The sequence below is a fragment of the Vulpes lagopus genome, chromosome 12 (genome assembly GCF_018345385.1).
Source record: "Vulpes lagopus strain Blue_001 chromosome 12, ASM1834538v1, whole genome shotgun sequence".
Lineage (NCBI taxonomy): Eukaryota > Metazoa > Chordata > Mammalia > Carnivora > Canidae > Vulpes > Vulpes lagopus.
This window is the reverse complement of record NC_054835.1, coordinates 9,892,179-9,912,727: the sequence shown is the minus strand read 5'-3', so window position 1 is coordinate 9,912,727 and position 20,549 is coordinate 9,892,179. Positions and strand designations below refer to the sequence as shown.

At 54.3% G+C, this 20,549-nt stretch overlaps 1 protein-coding gene across 2 annotated transcripts; it reads right to left on the bottom strand.

The window, feature by feature from the left end:
- Positions 1–6,698: 6,698 nt before the first annotated feature.
- GFI1B (growth factor independent 1B transcriptional repressor) lies at positions 6,699–18,576 on the bottom strand. 2 transcript variants are annotated; one of them, XM_041726336.1, is made up of 7 exons: positions 18,486–18,576; positions 11,560–11,679; positions 10,935–11,072; positions 10,212–10,474; positions 9,291–9,428; positions 8,046–8,310; positions 6,699–7,511 (listed from the first exon to the last, which is right to left on the bottom strand). In XM_041726336.1, exons 2-7 carry the CDS (start codon positions 11,657–11,659, stop codon positions 7,333–7,335), a joined length of 1,083 nt encoding a protein of 360 aa, XP_041582270.1. In that variant the 5' UTR covers positions 11,660–11,679; positions 18,486–18,576; the 3' UTR covers positions 6,699–7,332. The 2 variants fall into 2 exon arrangements, with proteins under 2 accessions (XP_041582270.1, XP_041582271.1); XM_041726337.1 differs by having other exon boundaries at positions 8,046–8,211.
- Positions 18,577–20,549: the final 1,973 nt, after the last annotated feature.

Below are 20,549 nucleotides of genomic sequence, written 5' to 3'. Positions count from 1 at the left end.
CCAAGGCTCAATAGATATTAGATGCTAGTTTATTGTCCATAGTGCTGAGCAGAGGTCTAGGCCGCAATGACGTGTCAGGTGCCACTTTCTTGCTTCCCTCCACTGCAAGCCGTGCCCTGCATGTGGACCCTCGCCAGCACCCATGCACCCTGCAGGCCCGGGGAACAGCAAGCCGCCAGTTGCCACTCCCACCCCTCTGTCTGCTTATTCAAGAGTTGATGAAAGGAGGGCGCCTGGGTGGCTCAATGGTTGAATGTCGGCCTTCCTCCCAGGTCATGATCCCGGGACCCCAGGATCGAGTCCTGCATTAGGTTTCCCGCGGGGAGCCTGCTTCTTCCTCTGCCCTCTGTCTCTCATGAGTAAATAAATATTAAAAATCTTAAAAAAACAATCCCAGAAACCCAGAAAAAGTCTTTCTAGACAGGAGAATTTTAAAAATATATTGTGATGCCACCCTCACCCCCAATATGCCCTGCAAATCTAGGGGTCAGCAGATGGTTTTGAAGCTGAAATCAGGGTTTTCTGAGTCCCTGCCCTGTGGCCCTGGAGCAGCACCAGTCAGAAGCACCAGTCAGTCTTATAGGTCATGAGCTTGTCTTGCAGACCCTCCCACCCTGAGGGTGGTTGCCAGGCCTCAGCCTCTCATCCCTCCTGTTCCTGGGTCCTCACCCCCCTGCCCCTCATCTACACTCGCTGAGACTCAGTTTCCTTTCACACGAAGCAGGAATGGTGAGCTGTTTGGGCTTCCAAGTGGTGCTTCCCAGCGAGTGCTAGGCTGGGCATTTGGCAGTCTGGGCTGAGTCTGACTCTCACCCCAAGACCATAGGTGGGGGTAGGAAAGAAACGGTAGAAAACACCTTCCTGCTCCCGTATGTATTTGGGGGCCAAGAACCTTCCAGAAAAAGGTGACTTTTTCTATAGGTCTTGCAGAAGGGCCAGGCTGCAGCAGTGCTCTGTGACCTGGGAGGAGTGGGGTGTCCCACCTGCACCCTCACGGGCTCATTTCTAGCTGCATTGGCTGGAGTGGCTGGGGTGTTGAGGCCCACCCCCCAGGGGAATTTCAGGGTGCCTCTTCCTCCCTGGCTTTTGTCGTTGGGGTGAAGTGGTTGCAAGTCTCTCTCTCTCTCTCTCTCTCTCTCTCTCTTTCTCTCTCCTGCTCCCCTTCTCCCACTCTGTGGGTCGCCAGGCCCTTGATAACACTTGGAAAGCGCTATCTGCCGGGAGCGTCCTCCTGCCCAAGCCCACTGGCCTTCTCCACGCTGACGGTTGGCAGCCGGCACCGTATGATAAACTTATCAGGCTAAACCTGAGCACGGCCGCTCAGGACATGCTCCTGCCTCAGATTTCCCTCCTCCTGCCTTCTTGCAGCAGCTCCCCCAGCTTGGGAACCCCAGGTCCTGCCTGGCTCTCCGGCTGGAACTGAATGGCGGGGGGCAGCCCTTCCCCAAGGCCTGGAGGAAGAGCTGCGTGTCCAGGGTCTGTTGCTCCCAAGCCAGGGGCTTCCCCTTAGGGGTCCAGCCCCACCTGTCACAGAGGAGCCAGGGGCCCTGAGGAGGGTGACCATTCATCCTAGCTTTAACTAGACACCTGCTAGGTGCTGGGCCCCAAGCTGAGTGTAAGGACACAAAGGATTGGACCCAGCGCCCACTGGGAGGTGGCTCACAGGCTTGGGGGGCCGGGGCACCTGTAAAGGAGAGAGGAACACCCCCCCACCTGTGGTGCTGCACACAGACATATAAGGAAGCCCAGGACCTGCAGCTGGGGGAGACAGAGAGGCAAACCTCAAAGCCAGGGGATGATGTTTGAGCAGAGGGAGCCTTTTCTTAACGCCAGTGATAATGTTATCATGTGGACCCATGGCAGAAAAATAAAACACACATGCTGAAAAATAAGGGGGAACAAATATGCACAACCCCCTTTATTCGGCAACAGCCTGTGTCGATGCACTACTCCTTATCCTCACAAACTTCCTTCCGTGTATGCAATGAACAAAATGGAATCGGGTGGTGTCTACTGATTTTTAAACCACTTTTTCACTTGAGATATCACAAACAGCTTCCTCTGTCGACAAATTTATTCTGCAAAATCTATTTTCTCTTCAATTGTTTTTTTTTTTTTAGTTAAAAAATATAAACACACACATGCACAAATGCGAGTCCCTCTAGAGACAGCACGGAGGGAGCAGTCCAGCCATCCTACCCAGCACCCAGAAACAGCTGCGCATTGTCGATTTGGTGGATTTTCTTCAGATTTGTTCCTTTACAGATCTACACATCATACGCTGCACTGTTTTTAGGGAACCCGGCTGCTGTATGAAACAGGCAGCCTGCTCCTGGTGGCCCCCTGGCCCCTTCTGGCCAGTTCTTGCAAGGCATGGGGCCCCTCTGAATGGCTGTAGGAAGTCTGTGGTCTGGATGCACTGCTGTTCCATAGCCCATCTCCTCTCCTGGGGGTTAATAGGGCGGTTCCAATGTTCTTTTCCCCATTGCCAATGGGCCCCAGAAGATGCTCTTGTTGCTAATCTGCATGCCTGTCCAAGACTATTTCTTTAATAGAGACTCCTGGGAGTTCATGAAGTGGAGGGTCATTGGTGAGCACATGTGGCTCACAACTGTCATGCACTCGAGCTAGTTTGAGGCTGAGGAAGGGTTGCAGAGAGGGAAGAGGGCACTCCAGGCAGAAGGAACACTTGGGGCAAAGACACATGTGTCTGACATCAAGAACTCTCTAAAGACCTCTCGGGGGAAAGACTCTGCTGTTTGTTTAGAATTCCAGGACCGCGGCTCAGAATAACCTCGCTGTTCTCTCATGTGTTCTTCTGTCCTTCTTGAGGACCCCTCCACTCCCTGACAGGCCTGGGTGGGGGAGCTGGGGAGGAGCTCAGGACCCCCCATTGCAGTGCCCCCAAGCCACACCATGCACCCACCCACCAGATCCTCTTCTAGAGCTCAGCTGAGATGTCTCTTGGGCTTCTCCCCTGGTCTCGAGATCAATCAAGGGCCCTGGTGCCTGTAGAAGACTCTCGTGAGTCTTGGGTCTTATGCTGTCCCTGGCTGGCACAGGCTCTGCTTCTGCTCCACTGCAGGTGGCCATTTGGCTTAGTAGACTGCTAGCCAATCCAGATCTTCATCAGTCTCTGGTCACGTCCCCTTGATTCCCTGCCTGCCTCCACCTCTTTATGCGTCCCACTCCTTCCCTCTGGGGTAGTGTGTGCCCACACCTAGTGGGAGCCCGTCTAGGGCAGTGAAGCCTAGGTCATGGTGAATGGCTGGGGTTTCGTTCATGAGGGGATGGAGGGAGGTACATTTGGTTTCCAGGGAACACTCAGAACAGCTCAAGCTTCTAGACCCTTCCACTTCCTCCGCTACCCTAGCATCAGGCCCTGCCTCCTCACCTCTGTCCCTCTCTTCCTTTCAAGCCACTGCACTTCACTCTGGGTGGGGGAGGCGGGGGCAGGCGGGTTCAGGCTGGAGCCAACTCAGCCATACACAGAAGCCTCGACTGACCCTGGGAGACACATTTCCATCCTTATCAGTTATTTCCACGGAGGGCTCTGCTGGGCATCTCCCAGCTTGTCCCTCAGGGGCTCTGATCCCAGAGCTGGCAGGGCCTGGCTGCCATGCAAAATATGGCCACGTCCAGGGGCTGGGTGTGGCCTGAAGCCGCCACGACTAACAGGACATTTTATCTGAAAATTGATTCAGAAGTGGCATTCTGTTCCCTAATGTGGCTGGTTTGTTTTAATATTAAAGTGTTATTTTAATATTGTTAATTTTGTTCTTTACTGCTGAGTAAATTGCTACTGGAGATACTGGGGGCATCCCGAAGTCTCTCGAGGGCCCCCTGCCACACCCACCCACCCCTCTGCAGCCCATGGTACAGCCATCATCATGTAACTTCAGAGGCCACCATGTGCACTGTATTCTATGCAGAGTCCTCTATAGATGTGCCGTCAATCCCACAGCCCTTGGGGAAGAGCCACTAGACTGGCTTCTGAGGGACATTGTTGCCAACAGGCGGTGTGACATGGGCCATGGCCGCCCCTCTCTGGGCTCCTGTCCCTTTATGTGGCGAAGGGGACCCACGGGTGTCTTCACAGGGTTAGACAGTGTCTTCCGGTTCACACACGGCAACACGGTGGAAATTTCAGAGCAGGTAGGCCGCAGAAGTGGAATGGCAAGGAAGATGGGACTGTAGAGCTCCTCTGTGATCATAGATTGGTGGGGGGTACCCCACTGCACCTGCTGAGCTGGCCCCAATCCCAGTATGAAGAGCACAGTCCCCCTCCTGAAGGAGCCAGAACTTTGATGGGGAGCTCATGGCGTGCAAAGTGCTGGCTCATCCAAGAGCCTTCTCTGGGGACCTTGGCCCTGCCTGTGAAGCCTGTTCCTTCCTGTGACAGCCTTGGGCTTCCTGCAGCTGTGGGAGTGTTCAGGGTTGGGAAGGGGCAAGTGGCATTGCTCTGAGGCTCAGGGCACATTTAGAGCAGCCTGCAATTCCCCACACCCCCTCAATAACTGTCTTCTGGGGCCAGGGAACCCCGAGCCAAGGCCCTCTGTATGGGGCCACATCTTCCCCAGGGAGCAAGATTCACCTGCCTGCACTATGGCCTTCCTTCTCAGCAATGTGCAAATGGGGTCTGGCCTCCGGGGCTCTAGAGCTGCAATGCCCACCCCCCTCCTCCCAGCTCCACACCATGGGGGCACTTGTGGATGACGCTGATCTCTGGAAACTCAGCCCGTGAAAAAAAGGTGCATTGTCTAGCCCAGCTTCTCTTCCTCACCCCGCCCTGCTGCAGAAGTGGCCCAAATCCTAATATTGGTGTGGTTTTGTTTAGCAAACAAAGAGCATGCAAAGCAGTTCCCCATCCCTGTGTGTGTGTGTGTGTGTGTGTGTGTGTGTGTGTCCATCCCCAGCACCCTCCCTTGCCCCTGCCATGGAGCAATGGAATGAACACTTATGCCAGGCCCAGCCCTGATGTGTGGCTCCCCCTCTCTGTGTTCCACTGTGTCCATGGAAAGGAGCAGAGGAGGAAGCAGGTGGTGTCCAAGGCTTTGTGGGGACCACCCACAGACAGGGGGCCTGCAGAGGAGGCCAGGTGACCACCCTCCTATGCAAATCTCAACCCCCTACCCCTGCCTCCGCACACCTGACCAGGCACTCTGGTTGCAGTAAACAGAGCCTTTGGAACAAAGTGCAGCAGGAGTCCTGCCTGGCCAGACCCAGGGCCTGGGAGTTGGGGGGTTGCAGTTCCCCAGGAGGCCTCAGAACCCCACAGATTCACAGCAGAGAAGCGGGTTGGGGTAAGTATCTGCAGGTGTCATTGGGAGGAAAGGTAGAGACTTGAAGACCACCTTGCCTTGGAATCAGGTTCTAATCCCAGCTCTGCACTTGCCTGCTGTGTGATCTTGGACACGTTAGCCACCCTGAGATTCCACCAACCCCCTCTGTAAAATGGGATCATAATACCTCCTTCGCAGAGAGTTGTGCATGTTAGATTTGATATGTGGAAACCCTGGGGCCTGCTCAGTACCTGGAAGAGACTCATTCAGAAACACCCTTTGCTGTGGGCCAGGTGTGGGCTTGGTGCTGAGAGCACCAGAGACATCTTCCTGGCAGAGGGGAAAGTTACCCATGTACAACTGCCACTGCAGGTTCATAAGTGGGCAGCGCAAGGAGCTCAGACTTCAGAGGTGGGAGAGCTGCTGGGTGGAATGACCAAGGGAGGCTTCTTGGAGGAGGCAGCATTTGAGTGAGCCTCATAGGATGGTCAGGACTTCAAAAGGGAACACTCATGGCCTGGCAGCACTTAGCAGGTGCTAAGCCCTGCTCACTGCTGTACACACGCGTCCTTCCAACAGACCACGAAGCTCCATCACATCATACAGCTAGGGAAGGGTGGCACCGAGCTTAAGCGAGTCCCCTCTGCAAAGTCCTTTTGCCATGTAAGGCTCTAGGGACTAGGACGCGGATGTCATCTTTGAGGGCCATTATTCAGCACACCACAGGATTACACCAAGAACCTGGGGGATGGGAGGATTACCCTGGATCATCCAGGGGAGCCTCCTGTGACGACAAGTCTCCTTCCAAGATGAGGAAGAATGTCAGAGAGAAGGATGAGGCGGGTGATAGAAGCAGAGGCCAGAGCGTCCCGTTTCCCCAACGGATGAAGCAGCCACAGCTGAGGGCTGCTGCAGCCTCTGCCCTGGAGGCTCCAGCAGGAACACATCTCCCACCCTGTCAGTCAGTAGCTCAAGAGCTTTCTCCGCCATTGTCTTTTTGGTTTTTTGTTTTACATTTAATTTTTTTTTGAAAAGTAATTTCTTTTTTTAAGCCAGTTTTTTTTTTTTTAAGATTTTGTTTATTTATTCATTAGAGACACAGAGAGAGGTAGACATAGGCAAAGAGAGAAGCAGGCTACACACAGGAAGTCTGATGTGGGACTCGATCCCAGGACTCCGAGATAATGCCCTGAGCCAAAGGCAGACACTTAACCACTGAGCCACCCAGGCGTCCCTAAAAAGTAATTTCTATAGCCAACGTGGGGTTCGAACTTACATCGCAAGACCAAGAGTCACGTGGTTCAACAATTGAGCCAACCTGGTGCCCCAGCTTTCTCAGCCTTTTACAGCTCCCTGCCATCTCTTCCCAAAGCCGAACTTGCACCCAGGAGGCACTTAATAAACACTGGCCAAAGGTAAATAAATTGGTGTCTTTATTTTTATTTACAGCAGTTCTTTTGAGAGCCGTGACCACTGGTTTCACCAGCCCCGCGGCCTGAAAGCAGAACCGGGACCCCCGTGGCTAGCTGAGTGCCAGTCAGAAGTGGGGGACAGCCAGCACATGTGGCTGAAGCAGAGGGGTATTTGGCCTTCCACTGGGGCAGGAGGCAGCTCTGGCCATTGTGGCAGCCAGAAAAAGCCCCCCCCAGAAACGAGATCTCAGCATGGTAGGCTGCAGACAGAGGGGGAGGATTTCTCTGTGGATTCCAGTTCGGGATTATTCTTGGCATCCCTGTCCATGGGCGGGGGGTTTTGGGAGGGGTGGCGCTACGCTGGCCATCCGGTCTCTGCCCTGGGGAAGGTGCCCAAACTCAGACCTCAAAAGAACTTCAGCTCAGAAAAGACCCAGCCCAGTTCCCACATTTTGCAGCAGGAAAAAAAAAATTGGTCCAAAGAGGGAAAGCAACTTGCTTGAGGTCACGCAGCAATTTTTGTGAGTCTCAAAACAAGCTGAGAGATTCCTGTCCAGTGCGATCTCCAGGAGACAGGGAATCTGGGTGCACGAGGCTGGCCTCCCTCCGGTTCCAGGATCTCGGGGGCAGGTGCAGCTTCACTTGAGGTTGTGCTGGCTCTCGCGGTGCCTCCGCAGGTCCACCTTTCGCTGGAAGCCCTTGGTGCAGAGCTCACAGCTGAAGGGCTTGAAGCCGGTGTGCTTCCGGCTGTGGGTGATGAGGTTGGAGCTCTGGCTGAAGGCCTTGCCGCACACCTGGCACTTGTGCGGCTTCTCGCCTGCGGGCAGCAAGGACCAGGTCAGGGCCATCTGTGCCGGGCCCCTCGCCCCCGTGCCCTGCGTTTTTCACCAAACTCTGTTGTGTGTCATCTCACGGCTTTAGGAAAGAACTACAGAGGGGAGGCAGGAGAGCAGTGGCTCTGTCACCCCCTACCCCCGCCCCCCAGGGTTGCACCCTGATTGGATGGGGCCCGGGTCCGTCCCGTTTATCAATGTGCCCAGCGCCCAGTGCCAAAGAGGCTCTTGGTTAACAGCCAAGCAGTGACCCACTGGAGGAATGCATGCGTGACAAATCCACCTGCTAGACTCACTTGTACCCACACATCACACTTGTGCTGTTTCCTTTCCAGTGCTTTCCCTACACATTAAATGCGCATCTAAGGAACAGTGTGGCCAGGGGAGCACTCCTCACTCAGTGACCTGACCCCACTCCTGTCCGAAGCGGGGACCTTGTATAGGGGAAGGGAGGGGACCTGGGGACAGGGCTCTGCTGGTCAAGGGGACCTGGGTCGCACGAGGGGCGGGCACCTCACCGGTGTGGATGTAGGTGTGCTTCTTCATGTCCGATTTCTGGTGGAAACGCTTGCCGCAGAACTGGCAGGGGTAGGGCCGTGTGTCTGAGTGGATGAGCAGGTGCGTGGACAGGGTGGACGAGCGCTTGAAGGCTTTGCCGCACATCCGGCACTCGAAGCTGCGCTCCTGCCGGAGGAAACGAGGCCCCGGGGGGTCAGGAGCCGGCGGGGCCTCGAGACCCGGGACTGCCACGCTGGGTGCAGGACTGGGCCCTGCCGGGATCCCCTGAGGAACAGGACACTTGTTGGGGTGGCCTCAAAAACAGGTCCTGGGGGAGCAGGACCCAGAGACCCCCCGTTTCTGCCTCCCAAGGGGGACTGAGGCATGGGGCCGGAGAGGACACCTATGGGTTTTTCCCTGTAACCTTTACTGTATCCCAGCCAAATAAGCCTCAACACATGTTTGTTGATTGACTCATAGACTGACTGGCCAAGGGCATGATCATGGGCTTCCCTGTGCTTTGGTTGAGTCTGTCTGTATTATTGGGGCCAGATTCTGGCTTCTGTCCCAATAAGCCATGGGACCTTAGCCAAGTCATTTAGCCTCTGGATACTCAGTTTCCTTATCTGTACATTAGAGCAGCAGTAATGAACTCAAAGGGTAGAGAGGGGAGCCGGCAACAGGCACATGATGCGTGCTCACCAGTGGATCTCATGACCACATCCTGCCTTTCCCACCTGAGCTTTCATCGACTCTGGTGCTAGCAACTTGGGTCATCTTGGGTGCTTTTCCCGGAGTGGAATATTCAAGAAAAGCTAAGTGGGACAAGATGGACATTGAAGCCTGACCCCAAGATTCTAAACCCGAGAGCCTCAAAGCTGAGGCCACACAGAAATGAGCCTCATAGACATTCGTCTCTGCCACCCCCCCCCCCCAAGTCTCACTGGGCCAGGAGCCTCTTCCAACAGCACGTGAGCCTATTTGGTCCAGCAGGGAGGGAAGAATGTTAAGAGTAGGTGTTGGGAAAACTGTAATGTAACTAGCGCTAAAAGCACAAATATTCATTACAAAGAACAAATTAAAGTATATATTATATAATAATCTTTACAAGGGGGTTTTGGGGACCCAGATAAGAGAGTTAAGGACCATTGATCTGTGCCACCCTCCAGGAAAAGGCGAGAGACTCCATCATAGCCCCTCAGCTTCCTACGGAAGGCGCAGAGCAGGAATGGGGGGGGGGGTCCTGTGCTTGGCCAGCTGCCCACCTGGGAGTGGACGTGTGTGTGCTGCTCCAGGCTCACGGCGTGGCCGAAGGTTTTGCCACAGACGTCACAGGCGAAGGGCCGGGTCCCGCTGTGGGAGCGGCGGACATGCACCTCAAGCCCATGTGGGGTGGAGAACACCTGGGGGCAGGGGCAGAGTGTGAGGCCACAGGGGGCTGCGGAGAGGGAGCTGGGCCTGGGGTCCCACGGCCACCCCCCCCTCCACCTCCATGCCCAGGCACAGGTGGGCATAAGGCAGGAGGAGCACGGGATTGCCAATTCTGCTGGCATTTGCTGTGTGTCCTGGGGAGGTCCCCTTGCCTCTCTGTGGCTGGGTTTCCTGTCTACAAAATGGGGCTGTGGGAGCAGGTCAAAGGTCCCTGCTGGCCCTACCTAGGGGCTAAAGAGCCTAGTGGTTAAGAGCCAGGAGGTCGCTAGAGCCACATTTGAATGTCAGTTACTGCTATCTACTTGATGTGTGCTCTTGGGCTGGTGACTCAACCTCACTGAGCCTTTTGTCCACATCCCAGGGCTCACGCATGTCAAGTGCTTAGTGCCAGACTGGCAACACAGCCAGGGTTCATGGTCCTCATTCTCATGGTGAGGACAAGCATTTTTTTTTTAAGATTTTATTTATTTATTCGTGAGAGAGGCAGAGACACAGGCAGAGGGAGAAGCAAGCTCCATGCAGGGAGCCCAATGCGGGACTCAAACCTGGGACCCCAGAATCACGCCTGGGGCCAAGGCAGGCACTAAACTGCTGAGCCACCCAGGGATCCCTGAGGACAAGCATTTTTAACCCACCAAAGGACCCAGGATCCATAGCATAGGGAGCACCCAGCTGTGAACACCTGCAGCTGCCAGGGACCTGGAGCGAGGCTACAGAGCAGCACCCTTGAGCCCACCCACGCTGCAGCTGCTCACCTTGTTGCACTTGATGCAGTGGTAGGCATCCATGCCCGGGGAGCAGCGGAGGCTGAAGTCCAGGGGCGGCTCGGTGTTGGGCACCAGAGGGCTGCCGTACAGGCTGACGGAGCGCTCAAGGAAGGCAGACTGCATGGTGGAGGGGGCCTGCCGGTAGCTGTGGCCATAGGACGAGGCCAGGGCATCCCAGGAGAAGCTGGGCTTGTAGAACGGGGGTGAGTCGGAGTCCCTGTCCTGGGATCGGGGCATTACAGCAGGGCCCTCTGTGAAGAGTGGGACACGAATGGGGGTGACTCATTGATAATTAGGACACCACTTCCCCAGCCCTTTCTACCTAGTGACCCCATGCTAAGGGTTCTGGTGTGTAGCCCAAACTATTTACTGCAGGAGAGGGTCCGGGTCTTCATTGTGGCTTCCCAGATTTACAGCCCAGAAATTCCCCCCAACACCTGCAGAGTGCCTGCCTCACCCACTACATCAGCCTGCCCAGCTGCTTCTTCTGACCCACCACACAGAAGCTCTCATCTGGGGTGAGCTCCCCATCCTAGAGGGTCCAAGCAGAAGCTAGAGAGTTCAGATTGTATCCAGATGACTTTGTTGATCTTTCCTGACTCCAGAACTCCAAGGATCCCTGCTTCCATGAGCCCATCCGCCCTCCATTCCACTTGCACTGACTGGCAGGCAATGGCCGGGGGCAGGGGTGGTGGTGCTGGGCCTGGGTACCTGGCACCAAGGTCATCCTGGTCAAGCTCTGGTCCAGCTCCAGTTCTGGCTCCCGTTTGAGATCAGTCCAGGTCAGGCGCTGGTTTGGGAACAGGGTACTGAGGACAGGAGTGTTGCTCAGGACCTGGCCCCTGGCCTCTGTGGGGAGACAAGACCATCAGAGCCACAGGCTACAGCTCTGGGAAGAGGGAACAGGGGTTGGGGGGAGGTGGTGGATGGGGACTCCCTTCCCAGGAGATGGGGACCCAGAGACCCACTTGCTCCTGTCCAAGTTGCTCGCATGTATGGGCCCTGCTCAGGATGGTGGGAGCAGGGTGGAGGCTGAAGGGAACACTGGCCCCTTCCCGAGGAGAACTCCTAGACCAGTGTTTGTTTTCCGAGCATCCGGCCTCAGTCCTAGATCTTTTCTGAGTTTGGCTCAGCCCCACATGCCAGCTGCTGAGGACCAGCTCCGATCCTGATGACCCCATCATTCCAAGGGGTCAGAAGAGATGGGTGCATTCATTCATTCATTCACTCAGTCAACATTTACTGAGCTTCTGCTTGCAGAAGGGATGCTGCTGCAACCCCAACACAAGGAGGCAGGGAGCCCTGGGTGGGTGCAGCAGGGAGAGCTCTGACTCACCAGGGCCAAGGGCGGGAGACCAGACCGGTTCATCTTCCTGGACGCGAGGCTGGTGATAGGTGTGAGCCTTCTTGCTCTTTACCAGGAAGGACCGTGGCATTGTAAGCGTGCGCCCCACACCTGCTGGGTCGGGTGAGAGGGAGGAACAGTTAGGAAAGACACGGGGGCAACAGCCTCTGTACTTTAGAGCCTCCTCCTGAAATCAGAATCCACTGTCCCAGGCTGAATCGTGTCCCCCAGAAGGTCATGTCTACCCGGAACCTGAGAATGTGATCGTATGGAAATAGGGTCTTTGCAGCTTTAACCAACCTAAGACAGGGTCATACTGAGTTGGGGTGGACCCTAAGTCCAATAGGTCTAGGGTTCTTGGAAGAAGAGAGATCTTGGGGCACAAATACACAGAGACACAGGGAGAACACTGTCTGGAGGCGGGAGCAGAGGTGGAAGGGATGCAGCTACAAGCCAAGGGCACCAAGGATGCACTGGCCCCATCCAGAGGTAGAGGGGAGGGCAGAGGGGGAGGCACGAGCCAAGGGAGAGGCCACGCCGCACAGACTCTCCCCCAGAACCTCCAGAAGGAACTGACCTTGCAGACACCTTGATTCTGGATCTCTAGACTCCAGAACCTTGAAAGAATAAATTTTGTGTTGTTGGAAGCCACCCAATTTCGGGGACTTTGCTACAGTGGTTACAAAATTCTAACCTCCCCTCCACCACCTACTACCTCCCTTGCTAGGAAATTAATATGCCCACCTTCTAGAAAACCTCCAGGGTCAGTGTGCTCCTGCCCACAAGCCCTGAGTGGCCCTGGGAGCAGAGAAGGAAGGGCAGGGGTGTCTCCAAACGTGACACACCATGGGCCTTGCATCCAGAAAGCTGCATTTGCGCCCCTGTGGGATCTGCATTCGGAGGCTACGAAAGGGGCGGTCTGAGCTCAGGTTTCGGGGTCAGATGCTCATGGGTTAGAATCTCAGCTCACCCGCTGTGCCCTTTGGGGCAGACGGTTAACCTCTCTGGCCCATTCCGTTTTCTGTAAGTTGCAGTATCCAGGCTGGTGGTGCCAGAGAGTGCATCTTACATGCTCAGCGCTTATCATAGTGGGGGTGTTGGGGGGAGACAGGTTGCAACATGGAGGGGGCACCTCAATTGCAAAGCCACATTACTGTGGCACTGAGCAGGGCTGCACCTTATCCATGGCGCCAGCCCAGAGCCTGGTGCCCAGAGGAGGAGGAGCCTTCTCTCGTTTTCTGAGTGGGAGTGGAAGGGAGGGTTGGAGTCGTGTGTTAGGGCTCAAGGCCCGAGAGGACCCCCGCACTCCAGCCCACTGGGAAGCCAGAGGGTATGTTGTGCACATGGAGGAAGAGGCCAATGTCCAGCAATTGCAGGAACTAAGTTGGGCAGCTCAGCTCAGCCCCATCATCCCCGAATCCCCCAGTCAGGGGGTAAAGGGAGATTGGAGGCCCAAATCAGGAAAGAGATCTGCCCTTGGTCCTGGGCCTTGGTCCTGGGTTGGGAGGGGCAGAGCCGCTCAGCCTGAACACCTGGACTCTCCCAGCTTGCTATGAGGAGAGCGTCTCCTGCCCCCACTCCCCCCAGGTGTTTCACATCCTTGTGCTCAGGCCATGAGGCTCTCCTGAGGGGAGACAGAGAACATCTAAGTGGTCCTTCCTTCTCCCCATCCCCAGGCCGCACCCAGGCAGGAGTTCAGGAAATCCTTTGCCAATACCATTCCTGGTGGCTCCTTTGCTGGTCCCATTCCCAGGTGTGGGTCAGGAGCCCCCTTCCAGGCCAGCCACCTTGCGAGGCTAAGGGGTGATAGGGCCAAGCGCGGGAAAAGGATTACAGCTGCTCCAACAGCAGCCAGTGCGGGGTGATAAGGCCAAGGCGAGGAGCCAGCTGGGAGGAGGGAGATTAGAGAGGGCAGCTTGGAGGCCTGCCTTTGGAGCAAGCTCAGGGAGTCGTCCTTCCCCCAGAGGTGACCCCAAGCCAGGCAGGAGAGGGACCCCCGGCTGTGCCCAGGCCTGTCTGCCCCTCCTCACCAGAGCCCCCAGGGCATCAGGAGTCTGCTGAGGCCACTCCACCCCGGGGCAATGCTAGGCCCTGCCCTCCCCACTATAACCTTCAGTGTCCAGTCTAAATGGGGATGGGGATCAGAAGCCACCTGCCCGTGACTGTTGCGGCAGAAAGGACCTCTACTGCAAGCAAGTGTGCAAAGTGCTCAGCATAATGCTGAGGCTGCAGGAGAACAGAGCAGGTGGTGGCATCTCAGCCCACGGGAGGGGAAGCCTCAGGAAGGCAGGCACAGCCTGCGTCCTGTCCTGTCCAGTCTGGTCACATCCCCCGTCTGGTTGCAGTACCCTGCCCAAAGCAGGTGGGCTCTGGGGACAGGGACGAGCCCTGGACCAGGAGCAGGGACATGCTTCACGCCCTTCCTCTCTGGGATCTGAAATGAAGAGGTAGGACCTGAAGGCTCTGGTCCAGCTGTCAGATTTTGCCCTCACCAGGCTTGCCTGGCCTGCTGTCTCCCCCAGGCTTGTCAGGAAGCCCGCGGTGGTGGCCTTATCTGCTGGGGGCAGTCTTCCTTCTGCCTCTTCCCCCTCCCCGGCCAGGACTCCTCTCACCATCATCCCCTCCTTCCCCCTTCTAACTCTTGGCTCCAGGAATCCTCTGGGGAGGCCAGACCCTGGGCCAAGCCAGAGGAGACCCACACATGCCCGGGAAGGCAAGGGGCTGCGTGGTTTTGGCCTTTTGTTCTGGGGGTGCCTCCAAGGGCCACAGTCTCTCTATCAAAAGATGATTTATCACTTTTTTTACATAGTATTCTATTAAAAGGCAACAAGGACCAAAGGTAGGCAATGAGAACCTGCTGGAATGCCAGGAGATACTTCTTGTAGCCAGGATCTGTGTAGCCTTAGCTCCATTAAATTGGACCTGTGAGCTGTGTCGCTACTGTCCCATTTCCTGGAGGAGGAATCAAGGCTCGGAGACTGGCTCATGATCCCAGGCAGATCCCAGGCTGTCCCCCAGGCCTCTGCACTCTCGACTGTCAGACCACGGGGTGGGCACTTATTTGGTGTGGAGATAACTGCGCTGACATGCTAAGGAAGGTGTCTGAAGCTCTGGTGTGCATTATGCCATCAAACTGACAGCCACTGAGGGCAAGAGAAGCAGTGATTGTCTTCTGGGCTCACAGGGGACACTGAGGCTGAGGGAATGAAGTGGCTCATCCAGGCCCCATATTCTTGTCCTGCTGGGACTTGACTCCTGGCCCAGGGCCCTGCTTGATGGCATCTGTGGTCTTTCCAGCCACCCATGAAGACAGCCTGCCTAGAGCAGGGAGAGAAGGCTGGTTGGTGGGACAAGATGGTTGAAAAATCAAATTCTTTTGATTTCTATCTTTTCTAGAACCCAGAAGCTCCACATGGGTTCCTGAAGGGTTTTGAGCAGAGAGGCAGGAGAGAAAGATTCCCTCAGGAAGCTTTGGTATTCCCTTGGACTCAGAGCCTGACACCATAGAGGTCAACTGCTTAGCGGTCAGGACAACACAAGTTCATGAGCAACGGGTCCCAGCTTCTAGGTTCCCTGGCTGGAGGAAGGGGACTCTCAGGGCTGACTCTCATGACCCACTCAGAGCCTCTGATCTATCTCCTCAACCTTCCCTCCCCAGAACGTTCTCTCAGTTAAGCCTGGCAGGGAGGCACAGCCAACCCTGTGGCCCAGCCTTTAAGCTCCCCGTGAGGACACACCAGAAGAACTTCCTTTTGGCCCCTGTTAGCTGAGTTAAAAAAAAAAAAAAAAAAAAAACAGGAACCAATCACCTATACTGTAGTTAATTAACAACCACACCGTTTTGATTCACACGAACCATTCTGAGAAAGAGCTCTGAGCAGAGATTGTGAAAGAACCCTAAGATTTCTTCATGAGACAGAGGCCTTGATGGTATCGGCCTCCGGAAAGAGACTTGCTGTTAACATCTCTTCCAAAACTCTCCATCCCAATAGAGGGTGCCCTGACCCCGAGTCAGAATCTTGGCCCCACACCCCTCCTTCCAGGTTAACTCGCAGCTGCAACCTGGTTGCTTCCACACAATGAGGTGCCACGGGCTTCCTGTGGGGCTGAGTCTGATTTTGTGACCTTGAGCTTGACTGCATCAGCCTCCAACCTGGAGCTTGGTACTCCTATCTCTCAAAAGGGACCGTTGGACTAAGAGATTTCTAAACTTCCCTTTAGCATTAAAATCCCATGCACAGTTTGTTGATCTTCAGCGCCTTGTTGACCTGCCTTGACTATGAGCCTCATCACTCGGGTTCCCTTTTTGGAAGTGTTGGGTAAGACTGCTGTTTCTCAGAGTCTATGACAGAGGACCCTTTGGACTTCCTTTATGTTTAAAGACATGACTCAAGGGGAAACACAAACAAACAAACAAACAAAAAAAAACCCCTTTCCATGTAGGAGTCAGGGGAAATGGGCCTGGGTCACGTTAGGGGACCCAACAGAAAGAGGTCATTGTTTGTGTTCGCAGCTTCCAAGCAGTTGTCACATGTCTCCTCCTGAGTTCAAAGGCTGCAATGTCACAGAGGAGTGAGTCAACTTCTGAGCTGATACCCAAAAGAATCGAAAGCAGGGAAAAAACATGTTTGTACACCCAAATTCACGGCTGCATTATTCGCAGAACCCAAAAGATGGAAGCAGCCCAGGTGTCCATCAACAGACAATGGATGAACGCAAATTGGTGTATCCATACAAGGGAACATTATTCAGCCTTAAAAAGGAAGGAACACCTGCCACAGCGTAGATGAATCTTGAGGACCTCACTAAGCAAAATATGCCAGTCACAAAAAAGATGAATGCTGCAGGACTCTGCTTATATGAGATCCCTGGAGACGTCAAACTAGTAGAGATGGAAAGGACAGTGGCGAGAGCCAGGTGCTCAGGGAGGGGAAGAGAGGGGAGTCAGTGTCTGATGGGGACAGCATTTCAGTTAAGAAGATGAAGAGTTCTGGAGATGGCCATGGTTGTACAACACTGAGAACGCATTTAATGCTACAGAAACTGTACACTTGGGATGCCTGGGTGGCTCAATGGTTGAGTGTCTGCCTTTGGCTTGGGTCATGATCCTGGGGTCCTGGGATTGAGTCCTGTGTCGGTTCCCTGTGGGGAGCCTGCTCCTCCCTCTGCCTGTGTTTCTGCCTCTCTCTCTGTGTTTCTCATGAATAAATAAATAAAATCTTTTTTTAATTATTTTTTTTAAAGATTTTATTTATTTATTCATGAGACACACACAGAGAGAGAGAGAGAGAGAGAGAGGCAGAGACACAGGCAGAGGGAGAAGCAGGCTCCATGCAGGGAGCCCAACGTGGGACTTGATCCCAGGTCTCCAGGATCACACCCTGGGCTGAAGGCGGCACTAAAACGCTGAGCCACCCGGGCTGCCCAATAAATAAAATCTTTAAGAAAAAAAAAAAAAGAAACTGTACACTTAAAAATGATTAAAATGGTTGCTTCCCTGTAAAGTATATTTCACTACAATAGAAACAAAAATGAGTGAACAGAACATTCCCTGAACATTTCTGAACTGGAGCAACTCCCATTGGTTTGAGTTCCTGAAAACTCAACAACAACAACAAATCCTCCCTCTATATTTAAGGAGGGCTAAGGTTTTCTGCTGCTTCTGAAAAGGGACGAGAGTATCATATGTGATCTGGCTTTTTTCCCAGGGGCGATTTGGTACCAGAAACTTCGGGGTTCTCCAAGAGGACCCCGACCCCACCCACCATCCCAAAAGCCTTAAGAAAATGTCCTGCATTGTTTTTGAGTAACTCCATCCATTAAACCCAACACAGATATGGCTTTCTGAGGCTTCCCAGGCACGTTCTGCAGGGAAATAAGCACACCAACCTCCCCAAATCTTGAGTTGGAGGATCCCTCACACATCTCCTTATTCAAAGAGTTCCTTATGCATCAGTTGCAAGGTGTACCTTGCCACCTTGCTGAGACTAAAATCTACCCATTCATTGCCTGCTAAGAAATATTCAGGAGGCGTGAGCAGGTGCAGCTCAGCTAGTTGCTACCACATGCATGCCCAGAGCCTGCAAATTAATTTGCCCCCTCCAGGAAACTCATGAAAGCTGAGGACTTTCCCCTAAGAAAAATATACACAAGCACATACCCACAGCTATTCTATAGACATGCCCCCCACAGCCCCATTGCCTTAACAAGCCCTATTTTAGAGCAGATGCTTCACCCCAGATGCCCAGACTTTAAACTTGGCCTTTTCTTCAAAATTAGGTGGAAAAGACTGAGATGCCACCTGCCCTTCTGCAGCTTTCTTGTTCTTGGAGGCTGGGGTTGGGGGTGGTGGACAAACGCATTTTCTCTCGTCCCCTCACGAGGTTCTCTGGATGAGAGGGCACTCGCTCTTGAGGTGCCCCAGGAACTCAGGTGAAGGAGTGTGGGATGCTGGAGATAGAACTTCCCCCAGAGTTCTCTCAATTTCACTCCAATTTTATAGACGAGGAAAGCTCAGGGTGCTGGGGGACTGGGAGGGGGACAGCCAGTCGGTGCCTGAGGAGCCATACTGAGCCAGGCACCTGAACAAGTGTCGCCCCCACGCTCTGCCCAGGTCCCTGGGAGAGCTGGGGTTGCGGGCATGAGCTGGCACACACGGGCGATCTCCCACCGACCCCAGCGGGCTTTGGAAAGGCTGTTTATGCATTGTTGGTGGAGGGTGGAACTCCTATAGGGCTCTTTCTCCCACTGCCTCCTCTCCACGGGGTTCAAGGGCTGAAAGCTGCATCCTGTGAAAGAGATATCCCAGTCCACCTTATTCTTCCTGTAACTGTCAAAGGGCCCCGGTGACCTGCCTGGAAACAATCTAAGTCAGACATGCAAATTTAAAAAGAAGAGGCTGGGATGACAGCCCTCACCTGTCCCCAGCTCAGCTGTCTGGTCCCTGCCGCGGTGTTGGTGGGAACCTCGCAGTCTCTCTGGGGATCGGCTCCACTCTGTCAACCTCGCACTCTCTGCTCCAATAGATACTTCTCCTTCCTCCCCCCTCACTCTCTGTGTGTGTTTTTTTTTTTCTTTCCTCTTCTGTTCCCCTCCTTGATTTTCAATCTGATTATTTGTGTCAAAATCTGGCGGTGAAGGAACAGCCAATAGAGAGCGCCCGAGCGCTGGGCTGCATTTGCTTATCAAAGCTCCCCCGGGCTCCGACTCGATGCTCCCGCCAGCCCTCCTCCCCGGGAGCCCGGAGCCCGTTCTGCGCCCGGACATTTCAGCTACCCCAGGCTGGAAAAGAGAGGAATGGTTAAATCAGTCTGTTTTTAAAATTAAAGTTAAGGGGACGCTTGGGTGTTTCCGCCAATGAAGTGTCTGCCTTCAGTGCAGGTGGTGATTGCGGGGGTCCTGGGATTGAGTCCTGCATCGGGCTCCCTGCTCTGCGGGGAATCTGCTTCTCCCTCTCCCTCTGCCTGCTTCTCCCTCTGCTTGTGCTTTCTCTGTCTCTCTCAAATAAATAAATAAGATCTTAAAAAAAATTAAAATTAAAAATAAAACACTTATATACCTAATTTTGCATAAACTCAGAAGTTTCTGGGGCGCCTGGGTGGCTCCATGCTTGAGCATCTGCCTTGGGCTCAGGGCATGATCCTGGGGTCCTGGGATCGAGTCCCACATCGGGCTCCCCGCAGGGAGCCTGCTTCTCCCTCTGCCTGTGTCTCTGCCTCTTCCTCTGTGTCTCTCATGAAAAAATAAATAAAATCTTTAAAAAAACAACAACAAACCTCATAACTTTCCTTAGTCTTTCCTTCCTTCCTCTGTCTCTGTCTCCGCTCCATCCCGAGCCAGCAGCGCTCTGCTCCAAAGCCACTGCAGACCCCTCTTGGACACGCAGGCCCCTCTTGTCCTTGCACAGGTGACCTCTGAGAAGAAAAGTCAAAGTCACCCTTCCCCAACTTGGGCCCCAGAACAGGGGAAGGAGCCAGTGAGGTGCGCCCCAGCTGTGTCCCCAAGCCCTCAGCCCGCTCCGGGCTCAGGTTCCCAGGCCCTGCGTGTGTCGCCATCTGGTGGCTGCAGAGGAGACGGGGGAGGCCCAGGGCTGTGGGGTCAGTTGGCACAGCTAGCCTTGTACATCACATCCCCCTTGGCACGGAGCCCCATTCCCGGATCCCCCACTTTTCCCTCCTTTGCCCCTCCAGCCTGATTTCAGGAGGATTTGCATAAGAGGAACACTCACAAAACAGAGCACTGTTAGGCTGATTTGCATGCTCTTCAAGACCCAGCACTGGAGAGATTATGTTTCCCTCATAAAGAAAACAAGTCTGGCGACAGAAAGCCCCAACTTAAACTGCAGGTCTGGAGCCCCAACATGAGGAGAAAGGCGGTTTGTGGGGAGGCTTCTCTGCTGCGAGGCCAGCCTGGAGGTCAGCGGGACCTACGATGCTGTGGGGGCCCGGGTCCCAACCTACAGGCCCTACCCCAGAGATGGAGACGGTCTCTCTCAGCCCGTGCACCCTCTTCGGTAGAGAGAGTGTGGGAACATCTGGAATATTCTTTGGAATATCCATTGCTAATAGTCAACTGGAACTGTTTGCCATTACGCAGAAAATGTAAGACAATCCAAGGACATTGAGAAAATTTCCCATTTCTTCCCATTCTCGCTCCATGGTACAGGCGTATCCACATTCGTCTTGTCCAGTGGGTCTTTCTTTTTTTCCACCGGCTGTTATTTTATTTAAGTACTTCCCAAATTCCCTTGGGGCTTTTTTTTTTTTTAAGATTTTATTTATTTATTCATGAGAGACACGGAGAGAGAAGCAGAGAAACAGGCAGAGGGAGAAGCAGGCTCCATGCAGGGAGCCCGATGTGGGATTCGATCCGGGGTCTCCAGGCTCACGCCCCGGGCTGAAGGTGGCGCCAAACCGCTGAGTCACCGGGCTGCCCTCCCTTGGGGCTTTTAAGAGCATATTTAACAGCTCAGCTCACCGACC